This window comes from Rhinatrema bivittatum, chromosome 17 (assembly GCF_901001135.1).
Source record: "Rhinatrema bivittatum chromosome 17, aRhiBiv1.1, whole genome shotgun sequence".
Taxonomy (NCBI): domain Eukaryota; kingdom Metazoa; phylum Chordata; class Amphibia; order Gymnophiona; family Rhinatrematidae; genus Rhinatrema; species Rhinatrema bivittatum.
The window spans coordinates 9,162,942-9,185,560 of NC_042631.1; the positions used below are offsets into that span (position 1 = coordinate 9,162,942).

The 22,619-nt window shown below is 40.4% G+C and overlaps 1 protein-coding gene across 5 annotated transcripts in view; it reads right to left on the reverse strand.

The window, feature by feature from the left end:
• Positions 1-4,683: 4,683 nt before the first annotated feature.
• ANO1 (anoctamin 1) overlaps positions 4,684-22,619 on the reverse strand; it is a 94,143-nt gene continuing 76,207 nt past the window's right edge. For 3 of the 5 annotated variants that reach the window (XM_029582441.1, XM_029582439.1, XM_029582444.1), the window contains 9 exons: positions 22,293-22,404; positions 19,819-19,876; positions 19,627-19,727; positions 17,922-18,067; positions 15,758-15,910; positions 12,938-12,990; positions 11,379-11,563; positions 6,919-7,024; positions 4,684-6,393 (listed from right to left, as the gene is read on the reverse strand). In XM_029582441.1, coding sequence (XP_029438301.1) covers positions 6,133-6,393; positions 6,919-7,024; positions 11,379-11,563; positions 12,938-12,990; positions 15,758-15,910; positions 17,922-18,067; positions 19,627-19,727; positions 19,819-19,876; positions 22,293-22,404 — 1,175 coding nt within the window. In that variant the 3' untranslated portion in view covers positions 4,684-6,132. The remainder of the gene's footprint in view (positions 6,394-6,918; positions 7,025-11,378; positions 11,564-12,937; positions 12,991-15,757; positions 15,911-17,921; positions 18,068-19,626; positions 19,728-19,818; positions 19,877-22,292; positions 22,405-22,619) is intronic. The other 2 variants (XM_029582442.1, XM_029582440.1) reach the window with 1 other exon arrangement.

Genomic DNA, 22,619 nt, shown 5'->3' on the forward strand with positions numbered 1-22,619 from the left:
AATAAGCCTGATACTTCACTTTCAATGCATATACAGCATAGTTCTCTGATTCAACGGCAGGGGAGAAGAAAAACTGATACTTCACACATCCAGCAGAGCTCTCTGCTTCAACGGCAGGGGAGAAGAAAAGAGGGTTCGCACTCACAAAGCGGGGAGTAGCTGGCTTGTTACGGCGGTTACTACCCCAAACCAAATGTGCCTGATACTTCACTTTCAATGCACATCCATCATGGCTCTCTGCTTCAACGGCAGGGGAGAAGAAAAACAACCAATAAGGGCTGTATAACATAGTCTGGGTAAAACAAATAAGCATGGGTGTAGCTTGCTTATTGCGGCGGCTACTACCCCTAACTAATCAAGCTAGATATTTCACTTGGATGCAGCTCCATCACTGCTCTCTACATTAAAGGTGGGGGTGGAAGGGAAATAGAACCAAGAGCTAAGAGAAACAGATAAGTATGAGAGAAAAAATGTGTGAAGCTTGCTGGGCAGACTGGATGGGCCATTTGGTCTTCTTCTGCCGTCATTTCTATGTTTCTATGTTTCAATCCCCTTTAGAGCTACTGCTACTACTACCTACCATTTCTATAGCACTAGCGGACGTAACGCAGCGTGGAAGAGAGATATCCTGCTCTGTGCAATTTGCAGGCTACACATGCAGCTTTCACTAAATTAATTAATTAAACATGGCTTCATAAAATCATTTTTAATATATAAAAGGTAACCTTCATGGGCAGAGTAGATTAGGCTGTTTTGTGTTTTTTTTGTCTTTATCTGCAGCCATTTACTTTGTTACCGTGTTAACATAGACACGGTTACGATGAGGAAGAACTGATGTTTAGTACTTGAAAGGGGCCTCACAAAAGGTCCCACGCATTAATTCCTGCCCGCTCCCAAAAAAACACTGGATCGCTAATATCTGCAGCTGTGAACCCGCAGGCTTAAGGAGAAGACATTTTGTTTGCTTAAGTGTATTTCTTGTAAAACAACATGTTTGATCCGCTTTAAGGAGAGGCGTACAAAAGCTCCTGTCAAGCTGTGATATATAAAAAGCTTTCTTCTATTTATCCAGCAGACTGTTTTAATATTGGTAGAGTGATTAAAATGTCCGGCTAATTAATTAGTGCTTTATTTGCTGCACACATGACCCACTCGGCCCTTAGCCGCCTTCACTGGATGCCACCGTGGTGCGCTCTGGCTTTGCACAGGTACCTACGACAGGTTACCCTTTGTTCCTCAGTCAAGCACTAGCATTGGTTTATGTATTCCACGCCCACCTCAACATAGTCCAAGGTTATGGTGACACAAAACCCACGTTCTTGTCTGACCGCTCCCTACAATGCTGGAGCGAGGTGTTTCTTTCTTTTTTTTTTTTTTCCCTGCACTAAATACAAAAGCTGAAAAGGAAAAGTAGGAGCCAGCCAGGAAGGAGGTCCCCCGGGGAGTCTGTAGCACCGAGTTTTCCCGAATCTCTACCTCCATTTGCCCAAATCTCTCTGGATAACACCAGAATAATGATAATCACTCTGGAAGCTGGCAGTATTTATTGGCATTTATAAACCGCCCATGCCGAAACCCTAGGCAGTGAACCAAAAAAATCCAAAAAGATAGACAAACGTTAAACCAGAAGACAAAACAATAATACGGTAATTACAGCTCAGAAACAGTTCATCAGGGAATCTCCTCAACCCCAAATCATACACATTACCTTGACAAGGGGGAAAAAACTGGGAAATGGTGGCCTAGCGTTATTGATTTGATGTTCTTTGTTCCTTGTAATGCCCCTAGGCAAGTTAAATTGTTTCACTGTAAACCGGTTTGATTTGCATCCAATGCAAGAAGATCGGTATATAAAAACCCCAAAATAAAAAAATAAAAAAATAAATAAATAAATAAATAAATAAATAAATAGCTAGCGTTTAGAGTTCCAAGTCCTGCTCCTCCCACTGGCATTCTTTGTGACCCTGGGCAAGTCGCTTTATCTCCTGTTGCCTCAGGTACCTGCTTAGATCATAAGCTCTTTTGGGCAGGGACTTATCATACCAGAAAAACATGTAAACCGCCTTCAGCCAATCTAGAAATATGGGGCCTGATAGTCAAAGCGCGTTCAGCACTATTTAGCCGGATAAGCGGGACTTGTGTAGCTAAGTAGCAGCTGCTGAATATGTTCCTATGGTCAGTGGCCGCCACTTAGCCATATAAGTCCCTTATATGGTAAAAGTTGCACGCACAAAAAGCAGGCATGTACTGGGGAGGACTGAGTGCAGAGCAAGTTAGTCATAAAACTTATGCGGCTAACTCCAAATATCAGTAATTAGCCTTATATGTATACATGTGAGTATAGACGAGCCATAGAGCAGGTCTAAACTTATCCAGGTAGACTTTATATATATAATGCGGATTTTCAGCAGCTTTGCCGTGCTTGCTGAATATACATCGTAACTTAGCCGGATACGTTCTAACCAGCCAAGTTACTTAAACGGGCAGCTTTGAACATCTACCCCATAAAATAGAAGTGAGTGCTTCCTGGCCACCTCCCCCAGCAGAGGCTGCTTTCTTGGCTGCAAAGTTTTATATTCGCAGAGTATCTCGGGATTCTGTTTTAAGGGAGCGTGCAAGTTATTAGAAGCAGTAGCAATATCGCAGATTGCATCATTTCTAATGTAACTACTGGATCATAAAACAAAGGCAATTTATGCCACTAAAAAAAACAAAAAACAGTACATTGTATGGTGTGATAGTTATGGTTTATTTGTATATATGTGTTTAGACACACATGCATTTTTACTTTTCTGATCTCCCACCTACCTGTAATTACAACCCTGCTGAACTTCAGATCCAATTCTGGCCAATTTTCAGTGACTGTGTTTGAAGTAGTTAAGAGGCAACATAGTTAATCAGGCACAAATGAGTCAATATGCACACCGGGTGTGTCAAGATTGTGAGGAAGTGCAACGCCTTTCAAGTGACAGACGGAAGTGATTAAGATGGAAAAAAATGCAGCTCCCAATCAGTTCCTGCCCACAGACGGACGGACACGTTTAAACATAATTAAATAATTTCTCAGGAACTGGCAGGGCGGCCTCTGCCCTGCACAAAGAGCTGGAGACAGCCTCCAGTTGGTCACTGTGCAGAGAGGTGAGGGAGAGGTGACTGGCAGCCACATTGCCTGCCCCTTAGCTGCAGTGCCACTGCCAGCTTGCAAGTTTATGTGAACCGGATCAAGCAGAGCTGAAAGGGTTCTGAACTTCTAGGAGCAAGAATATAGAGCAGGAGTGCACATAGCTGGTCGATTCCTGGCGAGCATGCCTGTGAATGTGCACTCTGGCTGGATTCCCCTCTCCACCATGAGCAGATCACTTCTTCAGGAGATCTCTGGAGGGAGGGATCTAAAATCCCTGTGATTAACTTTATTCATTATAGGATATAATGCACTCTCTAAAGAATTATTCTTGTATTTGCAGTTATTAGCTTGCATTTACTAATTTATAAAGCCATTCAGCTCCAAACAGAGCTACTTTTCTTAATTATTTATCCTTACTACTTCCACCTATCTCTGGATATTAAAGTCTTTTCAGTTTCACTTGAATGAAGATGTGTTCCAGGATCTAAAAAGTGAAGAATTTTGCTAAGAGCATGCCCGATGTGGCCTATTTACAGAAATTAATCTTACCGTATTTCACTGCTTTACAGGTTAGCAAGCTGTGGGGCACCCATGTTTAACTCCTGGACCTCGTTCCTGCTCCTTGGGCTGGCAGGGGCAGGAGGAGGTGGGTGTGACGCCTACTATCTGCCATAAGAGCATACCTGTGCCAGTTTATGGAGGTAGTTGCAGCCCGTGCCTCTGTCAGAAGACTCCTGCAGTGATGACTGGGCTACAAGGGAGGAAAAAGGTTAGCAATGTGTGAAAATTGCCTACAAAGCTATGAATGAAAGCCCATGGCACACCAGCTTCAGACTCCTATACCCTAAATGGTAGCAAAGGGGGTTGGAAGCTGAAAGGAGGTAAACTGGTCCCCTCCCCCTTTCACCTCCAAAAAAAAAGAAACGGGCAGGTTTCTAATAGTGGAAAAGGAAAGCTCAAAACAGAAAGCATAGGGGTAACTTGCATAGAGCGGCAGCCATAACCCTAACAGGCAAGGATACAGCTTTGAGAGACTGGATGAGGGGACGTGGAGAGTGGGTGTTGGGCTCCAGATTTGTAAGTGCATCTACCTAAAGTGGACAGATTGGATGGGCCATTTTGGTGTTTATCTGCCCTCATTTACTGTGTTATTCCTCCCTTAAACACGCATATACATATATATGTTTTACTCAATTGTGTGTTTTAAGCCTTTGGATATAGATAGATGGGATATTAAGCTCTTCCATGTGCATTTCCCCAACATGGATGCCTCTTGCTTATTTTAAAAGTAAATGGTTTTCGGTTGCTAAAGAATGAGAAAGAAATCTATAATTCAGACACTGCAGACCGATGGCATGGAATTAAGGCCATGCACGGTCAGCAGGCTTGCATACATGTACCTAGATATATTGTGAACTGATGATTAAAGGATCCAGACGATTGGCATCAGACAAGTGTCCAGGAATGCATCTAATTAAAGAAGGACCCACACAAAGACTAGTTGGCTTTATGTAACGAATATTCAAATTTATTTTCAATGCACTTTCAACAAAGGTCTGAAGCAAATCCGTATTTATTTACTTTTTTTTTTTCTTTAAAAAATGTTTCCATGAAAGGACTTTTTTTTTTAATAGAATTATCTAATCTGCAATATATCATCTATGTACAAAATGTCATTTCAAACAATTTACAAGAATCGAAAAAAAAACCCCATGAGCTTTCGCTCATACTATATCGGAGCTCGTTCACTTACTTTCAGCTGAAAAGTAGCAGCTATGCCCCTTAGCTTCAGAGTAGTTATAATAGTTACAGGAATGTCAGTATTAGTAAAACAAATTAATTCTTTTTTAAAAAGAAGGCAATGGGATAAAATACAAGTATCTTTGCAGGAAGTTGCAGAGATTTTTGTCCCATAATTGCTGTCAGTTCCAATAAACTGATCTGTAGACCAAGTAACAGTTGGTTTGAACAGTCCAAAAGTTAAAATATCTAATCACAAGAATGATTACAAGGAAACAGTTTTTGAATTACTGTATCACAATAGTGGCATTCCTGTAAATCAAGATACAAAAGAGATTTTTGTTTTTTTTTAAATAAATGTCTTTGGTAAGATGAAATGTACTTAATCATTATTTTTGGTTAATGGTTTGTGTTCCTTCCGGCAGCTTCTTTCGAAATGAATCTTAGAAAGAAATCATGTTCATCGCATGCTTCAAGTTGAAAATAATAAGTGGGTCAATATTGGGCATACTCAAGATTACATTGTTAAATTAACGGCAATTGCATTTTCTCAAAAATATAGCTCTGCCAATTCAAGAATTCCTTACAAAATAATAATTTAAAAGGAAAGATTACATTTTCCCTGCCAGGTCTTGATTATAAACATTTAAAAAAAGACAAGATTTAGATTTGATTTTGCAAAATAAGTACCATGAAGCCTGCTGGAAGACAATAAGTTTACATTCATCATTCATTCTTGGACATGCACTTATTAATAAATTATAAAGTTCTGTACTGAAGTCTTTTGTGTGCTTGTTTTAGAAAAGTATAGGATTTGTTTTCCCTATAAGGAAGCACCTGGATATACGTAGGATGTGTAGGAGTAATACAATCTGACTGCAGCTGATTTGCCTGCCTGAATCTGAATGATAAAACCTGGCTCTCATTCTGTTCCCCTACTTACCTATTAAGCCGAAGAAGGTCAAAAAGACTGCTTTGCTCAAAAAGTTCTACCGCTGGACGTACCCTTGTTAATTAATAGGTGGACATCGAAAGCTTTGTCTTACTGTGGCGTACGACACAGACATCCCTGCATTATTGCTTGTGCAAACGAGAAAAGAGAAAGTCCCACCAGCACGTGGTCCTCCATGTTTTTTTTGCAAAGATGGGCATAAAAAAAAAAAATACAAATCACGCACCGAGTGGTTGTCCATGAATCAAGTCTTGCCCTTGAGTGGTAGCTCTTCGCTCAGTGGAATGCCAAGACACATAAGAAAAAGCTGCCTTTCTTATACATCTACATGATACGAATGGCGAGATGCACTGCTCCCTCTCTGGCTCCTGGAGAGCTTGGGACTGTGGTTGTTACAGTTCTCTTCTCTGTTCTTGTCATAGTCTTTCCAGGTTTCCAGCAGCTGTAGCTTGCCCTGCTCTTCCTTCATGAACACCTCCACCATGAGTACCTTTTCTTTGTGGATCTGTTCGCTAATGTCCTTTGGAATATCTGGGATAATCCAGTCCACAAAGTCACTCATGAACATAACCAAGTTCTGTGAAGTTGATTAGAAGGTAAATAATTATTGATTTTATTTGTATATTTTACTTTGTGAACCATTATGGTCTTAATTTGGAACAAGGGTATAGAAAACGTAAATAAAAAAAAAATAGACAGACTAAAATGTGGTTTTTTTCTCCTGTATAGCCTAATACTCTACATTGACAACTCTTAGATCAATGGAAAAGCAATTTAGCAAGATGGTTATGGTGGTAAAAAAAAAAAAAGTCATGGATCATATGTGGTAGAAACCAAATTCTCAGGATTTAAATCTATTCAAGAGTGATTTCCTTAGACAAAAAAAGAGAAGGGAATGCTTTTTGTGACATACCTTAGGGCTTGGTGTTTGCCCTTTGACTCTTCAGTAATTTGTGTCTAAAAGAGGTATGTGAGGAGGACTGTAGAGTGATCTTTTAGCAAATGCCTCTAAGGTAGAGTTCTCTATGTTTCTATACTCTGCCTCCTTTCCTAATTTTCTTTTTTGGAAGTCAGCAATGAACATTAAAGTTTGAATACATACCTGGAAAACTATAACAAATGCTAATCTAGCTGCTAGAACAGCCCAGAAGTCCTTGGAAATGTCATATTTATTTTCTGCCCATGGTGGTTCTCTGTAATCCTTGTATCTGCCAAACATGAATTTATCAGTATTAATCAGTAATGTTAACATTCACATTGTCTGACCCCTCACTTTACCAGTAATAGATGCACACATTTACTAATTAATATTCATCTCCCCAGGGTTCCTGCCATGTGCCTAAAACTTGTAAAGATCAGAGCATAATGTGGTCAAATGCTAAGATAATTGTAAAAATGAGGAATACCACCATTGTATCGGTTTAGGACTTTTACAATGCCTGAATTAAGTCCTGAAGGTGTTGCCATTTTCTGAATACTGCCATAGAAGAAGAACATAAGAAATTGCCATGCTGGGTCAGACCAAGGGTCCATCAAGCCCAGCATCCTGTTTCCAACAGAGGCCAAACAAGGCCACAAGAACCTGGCAATTACCCAAACACTAAGAAGGTTTGTTAAATAAATAATGCCAACATTTCTCTAATGAGAGGAAGAAAAGATCTGCACAAGTGCAGGGAGGGAAGAGATATGAGGAGAATGATTTTTTTGCTTCGGTGTTTACTGAAGAGGATATTGGGGAGGTACCCGTACCAGAGAAGGTTTTCATGGGTAATGATTCAGATGGACTGAACCAAATCACGGTGAACCTAGAAGATGTAGTAGGCCTGATTGACAAACTGAAGACTGGATGGTGTACACCCCAGAGTTGTGAAGGAACTAAAAAATGAAATTTCAGACCTATTAGTAAAAATTTGTAACCTATCATAAAAATCATCCATTGTACCTGAAGACTGGAGGATAGCTAATGTAACCCCAATATTTAAAAAGGGCTCCAGAGGCGATCCGAGAACTACAGACCGGTTAGCCTGACTTCAGTGCCAGGAAAAATAGTGGAAAGTGTTCTAAATATCAGAATCACAGAACATATAGAAAGACATGGTTTACTGGAACAAAGTCAGCATGGCTTTACCCAAGGCAAGTCTTGCCTTACAAATCTGCTTCACTTTTTTGAAGGAGTTAATAAACATGTGGATAAAGGTGAACCGGTAGATGTAGTGTACTTGGATTTTCAGAAGGCATTTGACAAAGTTCCTCATGAGAGGCTTCTAGGAAAAGTAAAAAGTCATGGGATAGGTGGGGATGTCCTTTCGTGGCTTACAAACTGGCTAAAAGACAGGAAACAGAGAGTAGGATTAAATGGGCAATTTTCTCAGTGGAAGGCAGTGGGCAGTGGAGTGCCTCAGGGATCTATATTGGGACCTTTACTTTTCAATATATTTATAAATGATCTGGAAAGAAATACAAGTGAGATAATCAAATTTGCAGATAATACAAAATTGTTCAGAGTAGTTAAATCACAAGCAGATTGTGAAAAATTGCAGGAAGACCTTGTGAGACTGGAAAATTGGGCATCGATATGGCAGATGAAATTTAATGTGGATAAGTGTAAGGTGATGCATATAGGGAAAAATAACCCATGCTATAATTACACAATGTTGGGTTCCATATTAGGTGCTATAACCCAAGAAAGAGAGCTAGGTGTCATAGTGGATAACACACTGAAATCATCGGTTCAGTGTGCTGCGGCAGTCAAAAAAGTAAACAGAATGTTGGGAATTATTAGAAAGGGAATGGTGAATAAAACGAAAAAATGTCATAATGCCTCTGTATCGCTCCATGGTGAGACCGCACCTTGAATACTGTGTGCAATTCTGGTCACCGCATCTCAAAAAAGATATAGTTGTGATGGAGAAGGTACAGAGAAGGGTGACCAAAATGATAAAGGGAATGAAACAGCTCCCCTATGAGGAAAGACTAAAGAGGTTAGGACTTTTCAGCTTGGAGAAGAGACAGCTGAGGGGGGATATGATAGAGGTGTTTAAAATCATGAGAGGTCTAGAACGGGTAGATGTGAATCGGTTATTTACTCTTTCGGATAGTAGAAAGACTAGGGGGCACTCCATGAAGTTAGCATTGGGCACATTTAAAACTAATCGGAGAAAGTTCTTTTTTACTCAACGCACAATTAAACTCTGGAATTTGTTGCCAGAGAATGTGGTTACTGCAGTTAGTGTAGCTGTTTTTAAAAAAGGATTGGATAAGATCTTGGAGGAGAAGTCTATTACCTGCTGTTAAATAAATTGACTTAGAAAATAGCCACTGCTATTACTAGCAACAGTAACATGGAATAGACTTAGTTTTTGGGTACTTGCCAAGTTCTTATGGCCTGGATTGGCCACTGTTGGAAACAGGATGCTGGGCTTGATGGACCCTTGGTCTGACCCAGTATGGCATGTTCTTCTTAGGAGATATTTGTTTCAGAGTTAAAGCTACTGCCCAGTGCCCATGTTCAGGTCTTTTGTATTTTTAGCTGAGGAGTGGCTGCCAGTCAGGAAGTTCAGCATGCAGAATCTGACATGCAGGATGCATGAAGGCACTCTCCAAAGGATGCTATGAGGCAAATGTCCATTGAAAGTGGACCATGGGGCTATAAGGCCAGTAGGATTCATCTAAGGATGTAAAGGGATGTCAGAGAAGTTCTGGCAGGTCCGCTGGAGGATTTATTCAATAGATTCTTGAAAATGGGAGATGTTTTGCAAAACTAGAGAAGGTTAGGTGTTCCTCATTACTGAAGTGGTAATAAGGAGGAGATTGGAAAATATAGGCTAGTTAGTCTGACTTTGGTGGTAGGGAGTAAACACCGATGTCCATCAAGCAGTAAAAACACCTCGGCATGATTATATCCATTGATTTCAAGGCAGTGAAACAGTGTGACAAGGTGATGGCTAGAGCCAGAGGTATGCCAAGGTGCTTAGGGAAAGGTATATCTAGTAGAAAAAAAGTAAGTGATTATGCCATTGGTGAGATCTCGCCTGCCATATTGTGCCCAATTCTGGAAGCTGAATGTTCTGAAGAACGTAGACCAAATGGAGAAGGTCATAAGAAATGCCATACTGGGTCAGACCAAGGGTTCCTCAAGCCCATATCCTGTTTCCAACGTGGCCAGTCCAAGTCACAAGTTCCTGGCAAGTACCCAAACATTAGATAAATCACAAACTACTATTGGTTATTAATTACCATAATAGCAGTTTATGGATTTTCCTCTAGGAACTTATCCAAACCTTTTTTAAACCCAATTACACTAACTGCTGTAACCATATCCTCTGGCAATGAATTCCAGAGCTGAACTGTGTGCTGAGTGAAAAAGAATTTTCTTTGATTTGTTTTAAATTAGCTACTTGCTAACTTCTTGGTGTGCCCCCTAGTCCTTCTATTATCTGAGAGAATAAATAACCGATTTACATTAACTTGTTCAAGTCCTTTCATGTAGACCTCTATCATATCCCCCCTTAGTAATCTCTTCTCCAAACTGAACAGCCCTAACTTCTTTAGCCTTTCCTCATAGGGCTACCAAAATGGGGTAGCATCTGCACCAAAAGCATTATAAAATGAGATTAGGGGATCTAAATATACATGCCTAGAGGAGAGGCAGGGCACTATAGAGACACTCAACCTGAAAAAATGTTGTTAATGCATAAGAAGTAAACCTGTTTCAAGAGAAGGGAAGATCTAGAGCAAAGGATTATGATATGAGACTCCAATGATGTAGCCTCAGACTGGTATCAGGAAATTTTTCATGGATACATGGAATGCCCTCCCATACCAATGATAGAGACTAAAACAGTAACTGACTTCAAGAAGGCATAGGGTAAGAGCATAAGATCCTAAGTTGCCAAAAAAGTGAAGAGAGAGTGGGGATGCTTGAATAGTATTTAGATATTACAAGTTTTATGGTTGGACATGGCTAGGCAGGGGAGCTTGGTGTGAATTAGTGGATCTTATATTGTTTTCTAACAAATATGGTAGGAGGGCAAAGGAGGAAGACAATCACAACTGTCTTGGATAAGGAGTGATATCTTACAAGCAGCCATGTTCTATGGTTGCCAGCCGGGATGTGTCCTTAGCAATGTGGACATGAATAACTGGGCAGAGTAAATGGGACTAATTGGCTTTTTTTGGCCATCATCTACTATGAGATTAAAATTAGGCATTGTTCAGAGGAAGATAGGAGGATATCTGGCCCTTTATTCATTTGTAGCATAATAATACTTTTTCTTGAAAATAGCTTAGCTGAAATATTGAGTAAAGGCCCAGTCTAGATGAAGCCTTGCTTAGCTCAGAGTGCTTTGGCAGCATGCAAACCTTGATTCTGCCCATCAGATTGGTCAGCTCAGGAAGCTACATACATGTAAATCATACCATGCCACCAAGTCTGCCCTGAGTCAACCTGAGAATTTAATTTTGAAAAACAAAGGCCAGGACAGAACAATCTTACTTCCAGAAAAATTGCTCCAGTTTCCAGCTCAGCTTCGTTGCCATTAATAGAAAAAAAAGCTGATCTACCTGCATATCTCCACCAGATAACCGAGCTCCTCCTGGTCGCTGGGCGCCGTGCCTGGTTTGAAGTCACTGACGTTAAAGAAGGACAGCGTGTGGTTGATGAAGCCGTGCATGCTGCCATCTGGACTGTACATGTACAGGTAGACAAGGCGTGGAATGAAGTCAGAGGTGAAGGAGATGACGAACGCCTGGACCCATGAAAAAGAACAAAATGAGCCCAAGAACGTAAAGAAGCCATCACCCACCTTCCCAACACACTACCACGGTAAGGTGGTCTCTGGTTTTTCCAATACTCAGCCAAGGTTTTCAAAATGAGAAAAGTGCAGGGAAAAAAATGCAGTTTCTTAGAGAGCCTCAGGCCCTATCCCCACAAAGCAAAAGCACTGTTCAAAGCAAGAGGATGATGAATTTTCCAACTAATGTAATTTATGACCAAGGGATTAATGGCTCTGACAGCTCTCACTTTAAACTTTCCAAATAAATCCTTTTCACATTTTTCTTTATGAAGTTTTTTTTTGTTGGTTTTTTTTTTAATGTTCAATATTTGAAAGCGTGCATAGGATAAACATGGCTTTGTATTTAAGTTACAGTTCCACTCCAGGAGCGGCCAAATCCAGGGAGTTTCCAATAAGCTGACAACTGCCCTTAAATAATTCCAGTAAAGTGCTACATTCCCAAGTCCCTAGAATTTACCAAGCTCTTCTTATTCCTACAGTGAGCAGGTAAAAAGAATAAACAGCAGCTTTTCTTCTGATAAAGGCTCGTTGGCACGCTGTCTAGCTGTGCTAAAGCTCTGTGGGACACTAGTTTGCCAGGGTATCGCAAAGTGGCAAACATGGAGGTGTGGCTCCCTCTGCGCCAGCTATGACAGCTCCCAGGTGGCTCTGTGAGCCCAGATCAACTGCCTTGAAAACATGTGCTGCAAATTAACTCCTGCAGGCAAATTAACTCTTTAAATACCCACAAGGTTAATCGTTTACTACCAGAAGAATATTTGAAGAAGGCTTTGCAAGGTGTTACTGGAAGATCTCACAGAGAATGCAGACAACTTAGGGATCACAGACACAAAATAACCTTGCCAGCTTGAGTCCCTTGAGTGCTTGCCATTATTACTAAAATTTTGCTGTGAGGATCACCCTGGCCATGCAGAAGAATAAATGGTATAAAAACATATTGTTCTGCGTGGTACAGAGAAGCACCTTCTTGCATCACATCTGCTGTCTTGTTGCACTGCTGTCTGTGCAGGACTTAATAGGCTACTTGGAACAGGGTAATTGCAGAGCTGATGCACAGGTCCTTCGGCTCTGCTTTGCTCACATGCAAGTTCCAGCCTGTCCTAAAACGTATAACTTGCGTTTATAAGGTCTGCCCCTTCCAAGCCAGTCTTTTCCTCCATCTCTATTAAAATTGTTTTCCAGGTTATGTCACTGATCCAGTTTCTGAAAGTCAAACTCTCCAGTCTGGGTTTGATTCATCCAGCTCTTTCCCAGTGGACAGAAAATGAGGGAAGAGCCTAAGTGAATCAGGCCCTTAGTCTGCAAAAGTAAAGAAATGCAACTTACATTAATTATAACAGCAAGCTTGCCAATACCTCTAAGGATATTGTACCAGATACCTGAAAAAGAAATAACTTAAGTAAATATTATCATCGTGCACCTCTAATATCATATAAAAATCAGATTTAGATGAATGAGGAGTGTGAAAGTGAGCAGAGAGGCTACTAAAGTTGTTTTACACAATCAGCTTATCTACCTGTTTCTAGACTAGAGGATGGGAATGAATGAAAGGCATGAAGGTAACCTGCATGGAGCGGCTGTTACTACCCTTAACATAAGGCATGGAGGTAACCTGCATGGAGCAGTAGTTACTGCCCTTAACAGAAAAATGGGGATAACCTGCATGGAGAGGCAGTTACTGCCCTTAACATAAGGGATGGGGGTAACCTGCATGGAGCGGCAGTTACTACCCTTAACATAAGGCATGGAGGTAACCTGCATGGAGCAGTAGTTTGCCCTTAACAGAAACACGGGGGTAACCTGCATGGAGCGGCAGTTACTGCCCTTAACATAAGGGATGGGGGTAACCTGCATGGAGCGGCTGTTGCTACCCTTAACAGAAACATGAGGGTAACCTGCAGGGAGCGGCAGTTACTACCCTTAACAGAAACATGGGGGTAACCTGCACGGAGCGGCAGTTACTGCCCTTAACAGAAACATGAGGGTAACCTGCACGAAGCGGCAGTTACTACCCTTAACAGAAACATGGGGGTAACCTGCATGGAGCGGCAGTTACTGCCCTTAACAGAAACATGGGGGTAACCTGCATGGAGCGGCAGTTACTACCCTTAACAGAAACATGAGGGTAACCTGCACGGAGTGGCAGTTACTACCCTTAACAGAAACATGAGGGTAACCTGCACGGAGCGGCAGTTACTACCCTTAACAGAAACATGAGGGTAACCTGCACGGAGCGGCAGTTACTACCCTTAACAGAAACATGAGGGTAACCTGCACGGAGTGGCAGTTACTACCCTTAACAGAAACATGAGGGTAACCTGCACGGAGTGGCAGTTACTACCCTTAACAGAAACATGAGGGTAACCTGCACGGAGTGGCAGTTACTACCCTTAACAGAAACATAAGGGTAACCTGCACGGAGCGGCAGTTACTACCCTTAACAGAAACATAAGGGTAACCTGCACGAAGCGGCGGTTACTACCTTTAACAGAAACATAAGGGTAACCTGCATGGAGCGGCAGTTACTACCCTTAACAGAAACATAGAGTAATGTGTACAGAGTGGCAGTTACTACCATGGGAAGCTTGCTGGACAGACTGGACGGACCATTTTGGTCTTTTTCTGCCGTCATTACTATGTTACTATGTAAATCCTTATATTTCTATGTTCTTGGACACAACTGTGCTATGCAAGCTCCATTTTCCACTAGAATGTGTCCAGGTGAACGAAGAAGCCTCCTTTTTACTTTTCTTAATACACCCAGTACAATTAAAACAAAGACTGATGCAAAGAGATTATCTCCAGCCAGATGGGCCAAGAAGCTGAGAGCCTATGAAACTTCTCCAGGTGTAAATCATCCTGAATGGCTTGAGAGGTCAGTCTCCTTTATCTTCTAGGAATTGTTCCCATTTATACAACGTAACAGCACTATATATTTTATTTATCTCCTGGGATTTCTATTAATCCTTAGAACCATCAAACAAAAGTTCACACGAGAAAAGACGTCCTTCAAAAACAACACAGATTATGACTAAGTGAACAAGTGAATGCCCTTAATTTATTTTCCAGGGAGAAAGTATTACCCTTTACCTGACCATCTTTTCAAAACTGATTTTTATTTATCAATTAAAAAATATTTGCATAGTAAAACAGATTTTAAGAGAACATATATATCCTCCCCCTCTATAATACTTACAAAATTATATTGCGCTTAAAAAATAACCCTGAAACTACACTGTCCAAGAAAGGACAACCCATTTCATATGATGATGGCGACCTTGTTTACGTCATTTTATTAAACCGATGTCATGATAATTCCAAAAAATAAGCTCCAAAAAGCAAACATTCCACTCAAGCAGTATTTTTCTGTAGTGGCAGTGCAGTAGCTCTGCTTTAGACTACTTCGTGATTCTGTAATCGCATTTACAGCAGCGTTGTTTTGAAAAGCTGGTAGCTTCCTTTGGTACCCAAATACAACGGGACATAAGCTCAGGCTATTTACACAACTGATGTATAAAAATATGAATTGTCTTTATTCACCTGAAAGAAGTGCCCAAACAGGGTGAGCTGGGCCCCTAAAAAGAATACAGAAAACAGGACTAAATGCTGCTGCTGCTATAATGAATCATCTGATGCGTGCATCAGTGACCGATTCCTACCTTCCTTCAGCCATTACTGCTACTATGTTTCTATAATGTGAATAGCACAGAAATATTTCTGAATTTGTGCTAAACACACACTGTCCTGTTCTCTTGCTAATTGGAAAAGCAGCATCTGGGGTTGTCTTGGGTCCATCTCAAGATAAACAGTGCACAGGAGAAGGAGGGATCGGGAACTTTTGCAATGGCATTAATATTGGGCAAGCACTGGCCCATCCTGTTCCACAGTTGCATGCTAGTAAGGTGCCTCTCAATGTGAAGGGCTGCCCGCCTCATCCAGCGGTGGCCACTATGGCTCATTTACAAGTGATGTCTTATATAGAATTTATAAAAGACATGCTACATATGTGTTTACATGTTCTTTCTTATAAATTTGTCTTAGCACTCAGTCTCCCGGGGAATATTTTAACATATTGCGTCTGCTGTCATGACGGAAAATGCCTCTTGAACTGCTATTTGTGCAGGTTGCCCACTGGAGTCTACTCACCTATATCTTTGGCTCTGACTGCAAGAGGTCTCCTAAGTTCCGTGATAAACTTTTTGGCATCAAGGCGAATCTCAATGATGTTGTTCAGAAGCGCGAATAAAGGGGCCAGAGGAAAAGATGCAACAAACAGGGTGACAAAGCCAAACTGGATAACTAGGGGGGGGGGGGGGAAGGAAAAAGGTCAGATGTTGAATTACTTCCGCATATTTATTAAAGACAAATAATGTACTGAATGATGAAAGCAGAATAATCAAACCTTGTCAAACCCTGTCAAATTTATACTAGAGATGGTATAACAAAGGACTCTCAAAAACAAGGGCTGTTCCTTGCTAGGCTCCACAAGACAACAGTTGCTTAATCGAACGCCCATGTCATAATCATAAGTCCTTAAACATTTTTTTGATTCAACAATTTTATGAACGAACATTTTGAATTTGCCAATAAAATGTTTTGCTACATAGCTTGAATGAGCACCCTGACATGGGTCCATGTTTTGGAATCGTCTGATTTGCTGCCTGAGGGGGACTCCAGTGCTCCTCTCTCTCTCTATTGGCAGCGTCTATCATTGTATCTTTACAATACACACCGCAACCTTTGATTTCGCCAAGTGTCACGATATAAAGATTTGAGGCGCTGTTTCTCTCGTGCTGCATGGTGTGTCAAAGTTCACTAATAGCTGCCATAGGGTATCCCCTACCAACAAACGTGTGTACTAGATCCTGCGCCTGAATTTTCAACTGCTGTAACTCTGGACATAAATGTCATAATCTTAAGAACTGACTCATAGACAAACTCATACCCAAGCTGCGTGCATGGCATCCAACATTTAGAAAGATGCCCGGTTTTGCCTTTTCAAGAGCGCAGAGCATCAAAGAATATGTAACAAAGGCAGCTCTACCTATTCAGAATGTAGAGCAACAATTATTTACTAGGGAACATTTTCCATGCAGTTTTTGCTCACATTATGTACATATTATTGAGGGGACAGAATGGATAATTTTGAATGGTAATTGCATCATTAAATTGACAGGTAGTACCACTTCTCTGTTGGCTTGGGTGGTATATACCATAATATGTCCTTGTTCATTAATCCATGTTGGTTGTACAAAGAGTCTATTCACAATATAGTTGAATGAACATCATAGTTGCATCATCATGAAAAAGTCAGTGCTTTGATGGTACAACATTATATGAAATTCACTCGTAAGTTTGCTGAATTAAAATGGATAGTTATTGAACACAGACAAGAATTATGGAAAGAGAACAATTTTGGATTTATTATTTGAAAACCATAGAACCACAGAGACTAAACGAGGAGGGAGAATGATATTATATTTGATTTAAAGATCCATTAAAAATATTGATAAGAGAATTCAATTGTTCAAGCACAGAAGATGGAAGTAATAGAATGGTCCTGAGCCTATCAAGAGAAGTCTTGTGGCAGGTAATGATCTGAACTTAATGAACGTCTATCAATTCTTTTACAGACACATTATTAGAGAGAGGAGCATAATGATACATAATGGAGAGAGGAGCAGTCCCCCTGATGCAAGAATCAGGTCTTAAACGCTAGCCCACCTGTGAATTCTAGTACTGCAAATGTTTGCACCCCAACAGGACCAATGCTGCACATCAATCTCTTTTCAGTACTTTACTTTTTTACTTTATTCCAGATTTATTAATTGCCTTCTGCTGCAGCACAAGGTGATTTACAATAGAATGTACATAAAATAAATAATCAATCTAAACATCTAAAATACAACAAAACCATGCAGTAGAATATCCGGGGAAAAAAATTAGTCAATGCCTACAAACACTTATTGCCCTGAACCTAACCCTCTATCATCTTTCACAATGTAGGATTGGTTACTTTCATTGTAGAAGTAACCAACTACCTTTGCTGGTTTCATTTTTTCCCCCGCAGGTGTTGGTGGGTATGGCTTTGGACTGCAGAATTTCAGAGGACAAGGATAGGTCCATGGACTGGCAAGAAACCATCAGGGTCTGGTACATCACATGCAGGACGTCGTGAGAGCATCCACTCTTAAATGTATTTATATTCTGCTTTTCAGTACTTCAAATAAACAGCTAAAACTCGTACATTAAAAACAAATGTTCGGTTACACCTGTATGGTTGGTATTTATTGCTTATCTGAACTCTTACTCATTTCCATGTATTCCGGAGTCAATCCAGCAAAAGGCTCTAGATTATAATCCATCTCATACCGCTGCTTTTTCTTGGTGTGCTCATCATGATCTAGGTAAGTTTGCCTCTTTGACTTGAGATAGCGGATTAGCTTCTTCATTTTTCTAGAAGGAACACAATGAAAGACCTGTTATGTGTATGGGCCTAAAGTTAGATACCTGAAAGACAGAGTGAACTCTCAAAGTTCCCCACAAGGTCCAAACTTCAAGGTGTTAGATGCATACAAGTTATGTGGCCAATCGATCCAATTTATGTGTTCACTATTTTCAAACCCTGAGCTGTCTGTTTAAAATTTAAGGAGCCTTTGAAGTATTATTAGGAAAATCCACATGGATTGTTAGATCATAAGTTTTTTTTATCAAAACAATACATTTAGAAAGAATCAACCCGCACCAATTTGTAACAGCATGTACAATATTATTATTAGTTATCAACATAATGGTGGGTTTTTTTAGATGGTGACAAACATGTATATAATATAAACCAAAGTTTGAATTATGCTGAAAAGGCAAATACTTTACTAAAGTTAAAAATACATTGTAGCCACCTTGGAAAGCATAAATGTGTACCTCATGCCACTAGAAGAGACCTATGCTATATGCAGTCACTTCATTTTTGAAATGAGGTGCTACAAAATGCTCCTGAAATTTTGGATGGGGGGGGAAGGGTTAAACAGCACACATTAAAACATTCAACCATGTGCTACTTGCAAAAAGAACCAAACAAAAACCCAAATGAAGTGAAAAAGGTGAGCATGCACACGCCCAATAGAAGCATTCAAATAGGAAACAGGTTTCAGTCAAGGACAAATAGGGCTAAGGATTCAGAGACAAATGGTTATTGGAAGGAAAGAGGTTCAGAGGAAATCCTTTCTTTACTGAGAGGGTAGTGAATGCCTGGAATAGCCCCAGCACCAAAGGTGATAGTAAGCAAACAGTGACAATTCAAGAGGGCAGTGGTGAGAGAGGGAGATGACCAGAGACTGAATAGGGTCTGCGGTGGCACAGAAGAGAGGCAGCAACTGGACAAATTGCCTGGGTCAACGGGTCCTTACCTGCCGATGTTACCCCTGATATACCAGCATCCTAGAACAATGAGTATTCATTGCACAATCCACGTGTAGGTATTAAAGGGGTACATTTTGCAAAGCTTGGTTGAGATCCCCACGTAAAATAAGGAGTTATGCATGTAGAATGGCTGAATGCACTTACAGGGATTTATGACCACTTAGAAGCACACTGTACTGTCATAATGCGCATACTGATACATAAAAAAGGGGACATTGGGGGGCATTGCAGGTGCAAACGTAATAAATTAGGCGTGGGGATTTCAAAATGAAATCTTTGTGCTTACTTCACCCAGTCATGCACCAGCTATGCTCCTTTTCCCCACAGCGTGCATACTTTTCACTATGCTAGCTGGGGATGGTGCTGGTATAATTTTCATTGTCTAAATGCCTATTTATCCATGAAATAAAGAAAGGACTACATCTCTCTCCATGCAATCAGGTAAAAACCAAGACTGGCTATGCTTGCTCCCTCTGGATGTGGAGCTATCTAGGCACCCTAAGCATAACCTTGGCTGTTCTGCATGAGGAGGATATGAATCAACTTATCAGCTGGTTAGCTGCAGTGCATGAGGCCTTTCTGTGAATTACACTTACGGGATGCCAATCTCAAAGAGGTTATTCTGAATCAGCTGTTTCCCCAACATGATGATGCTGAGCTGGATGCAGAGTTCCATGAGGCATCCACCCGGAGCACACTGAAATCCAAGGAAGGGAGAAAGTCAGCTAATGGAGAAAGTCAGCTAAGGGAGAAAGTCAGAGGCTAAGGAAAGGGATTTCTCTCTTTACCTCTTCCATTCGGAAAGAATGAAAAATGTACACATAATTCCCTGGACGGCCAACAAACCTGAAAACAATATGGAAATACCATAAAGATGGGATTCTCTGAATGGCCCGCTTGGTCATGTCGAACATTGAAATATAGATTGAACACTATAAAGTCTGCACTATCATGCTGCTCCAGACAGATACGCACATCAACAAGGCCTATATTAAAGTTTCAAGCAAAATTTGGAGGCAAATCATTGCAAAAAAGCCTCCAAATTGTTTTCCTAGCAAATCTTTATTGCCCAAGGATTTCAATTCCTGCAACTTCTGAAAGGGGAAAAATGTCCACAGAAAGTACCCTGCGTGCACAAAACTTGTGTAAAGAGCGCATGGGGACTTTTGCCTGATTCTTCAGGTTGGCCCTCAGGGCAGTGGTGATTCTCTTAAAAAAAAAAATACTTAGTTGGGACCAATGGCAGCCTCCACTTTCCACTCAAGCTGCAATGAGGAAAATATATCGAGCTCAAGAAGTTTCCAGGTGCGGAGACAAAATTCCAGGTCAGTGACCAGGCAGAAAATCACAACTACCTCTGGGACAACAAATCCATCCTTGGGCAAAGGCTGCAAGCAAACTGTCAAAACACAGGCTTTCTATTCTTGATTCTGACTTCAAAAGTTTTTATTACATAAATAAAACTGTGCTTCTAGAAACTTCCATTTTCTTCTTTTTAAAAGCCCTTCAATAGCCTTTAATTGCACAGAAATATAAACAAAAAAATATATCTTTTATGGACTAACCTAATTCATTTCTTGACTAGCTTTTGGGAATTAACACTCGCATCATCAAGTCAAAAACAGAATAAGCAAAAGATGATACTGTAAGAAAATGCTAACAAATCATAAAACACATAACAGTGATAGCATGAAGGGGAGTGTGTTTTATGCATTTTATGATTCACTTGTATTTTTTGGCAGTGTCATCTTTTTGTTCATTTCATTTTAGATGCACGTTAAAGCTGGCCAGGAAACGTGTTAAGTTAGTCCAATAGAAAAGACATCACCTTATATAATTTGTTGTTTGTTAACCTTTATTCCATGCATTCAAATGGTCTAATACAGTGGCCCACATTACTATAACCCATATTACAATCAAGTGCTCCAGTTTAACGGAAACCAGATCTTGCAGAGCTGCAGGTGAGCAGTCTTTGGTGTAGCCTAAAATGTGAATTAGGAACTTTTGAAATTTGAGATAAGACAGTGCCTATACATAATTCATTCACTATCGTATTCAATATAAGGTTTTAACCCTCATACACAAATCCCTTCACAAACCAGAAATGAATTGGTTCAATAATTCTCTGCAATTTCATACCTCTAATAGGCCGATCAGAAATTCATACCTGGCTACCTTACAAACCCCTTCACCCCAACTCTATAAATATTCATCTTCTAAGGCCCGCGCCTTGTCCCTAGCTGGCCCTACCTTATGGAACTCTATGCCCACTGAACTAAGGCTTGAACAATTCCCGAAAACCTTCAAAAAAAATCTTAAAACTTGGCTATTTACTAAAGCCTACACATGATCCCTCCTGTTTCATCTCAACACCTTCCACCTACCTTACAAGCACTTTAAACATTATCCACGTTGCTCTGCCTTATCCATGATGCAACTCTTCTAACTCCCTCTCCATGTCCTATCCTCTCTTCCTCCTCCCCCCCTCTTCCTCTCCCTCCCTTCTCCTCCCCTGTCCCCCTTTCCCTCTAATCTATATTCTACCGTTTAAACTACCTAATCTTTCCCTGTTAATTATTATATACTAGTTCAAAATCACTATAAACTTGTTATATGTACTACATTTCTATTTTCATAGTTATTTTATATTAGTTCATAATTATTACTACCATGTTCTATGTACAACGCTCTGACGTTTTGTTTTGTTTTCACTGTAAACCGACGCGATATCCTTGGATGAACGCCGGTATATAAAAACCATTAAATAAATAAATAAATCAGATTCGCTTTTTGTTTTAAATTAGAAAGGCAAGCAAAGCAACTGCACCCCCACTTCCCTGTCCCTCCTATTGCCCTTCTATTCTTAGTTATGAGACGGTCAATACCACAGGTGTACACAAGCTGACTTTTTGTTGGAAAGATATTGATGTTCAGAAAATCAAACAGGGGTGTACATGCTGAACATATTTGTTTTGTTTTCTTTGGGGGGGGGGGATTTTGCTTTTTTATGTTTTAAAATTTATTTTGTTCACAAATAACGTATACAGGCCCCTACTGCAGTCTTGACCCCCATGAATTAAACTTGTCCCACCCCCAACTTTTAAAAAAGCCCTGCTTCTAGGATTAACCCATTTCCCCCACCTGAAATGTATGTCTTTTAACTGATATTTCTTATGCTATTTGCAACATATGCGCTGCCCTACACTCAAGAGGTCCAATCAGCTGTGCTGTGCAATCTTGACTGCCATTTTGAGTTACTGACCGGCCTTTGAAGAAAGCAACATAAAAGATGGGCGTGTAGGCATTCACAAACTTCAGCAGGAAGGCTTTGAAGATCATTCGCTCCTCAAAACTTTTGTCGGTCTTTGGAACCTCTGCAGGCAAACACAACTCTTAGAAAACAATTTTCTCTCAGAAAAATTCCTGAACAAAATGGCAGGAGTGTGTGGTTAGAGGTCTTGAGTAACTATCTGTTTAGGAAAATATGTGAAGAGAGGCCACTCAGTACACTTAATTTTATAGGATTTTTGGAAAATATGAACTTGTAGAGGTAGATATTCAAAATCTAGCTGACTAGGGAAGTTAGCTG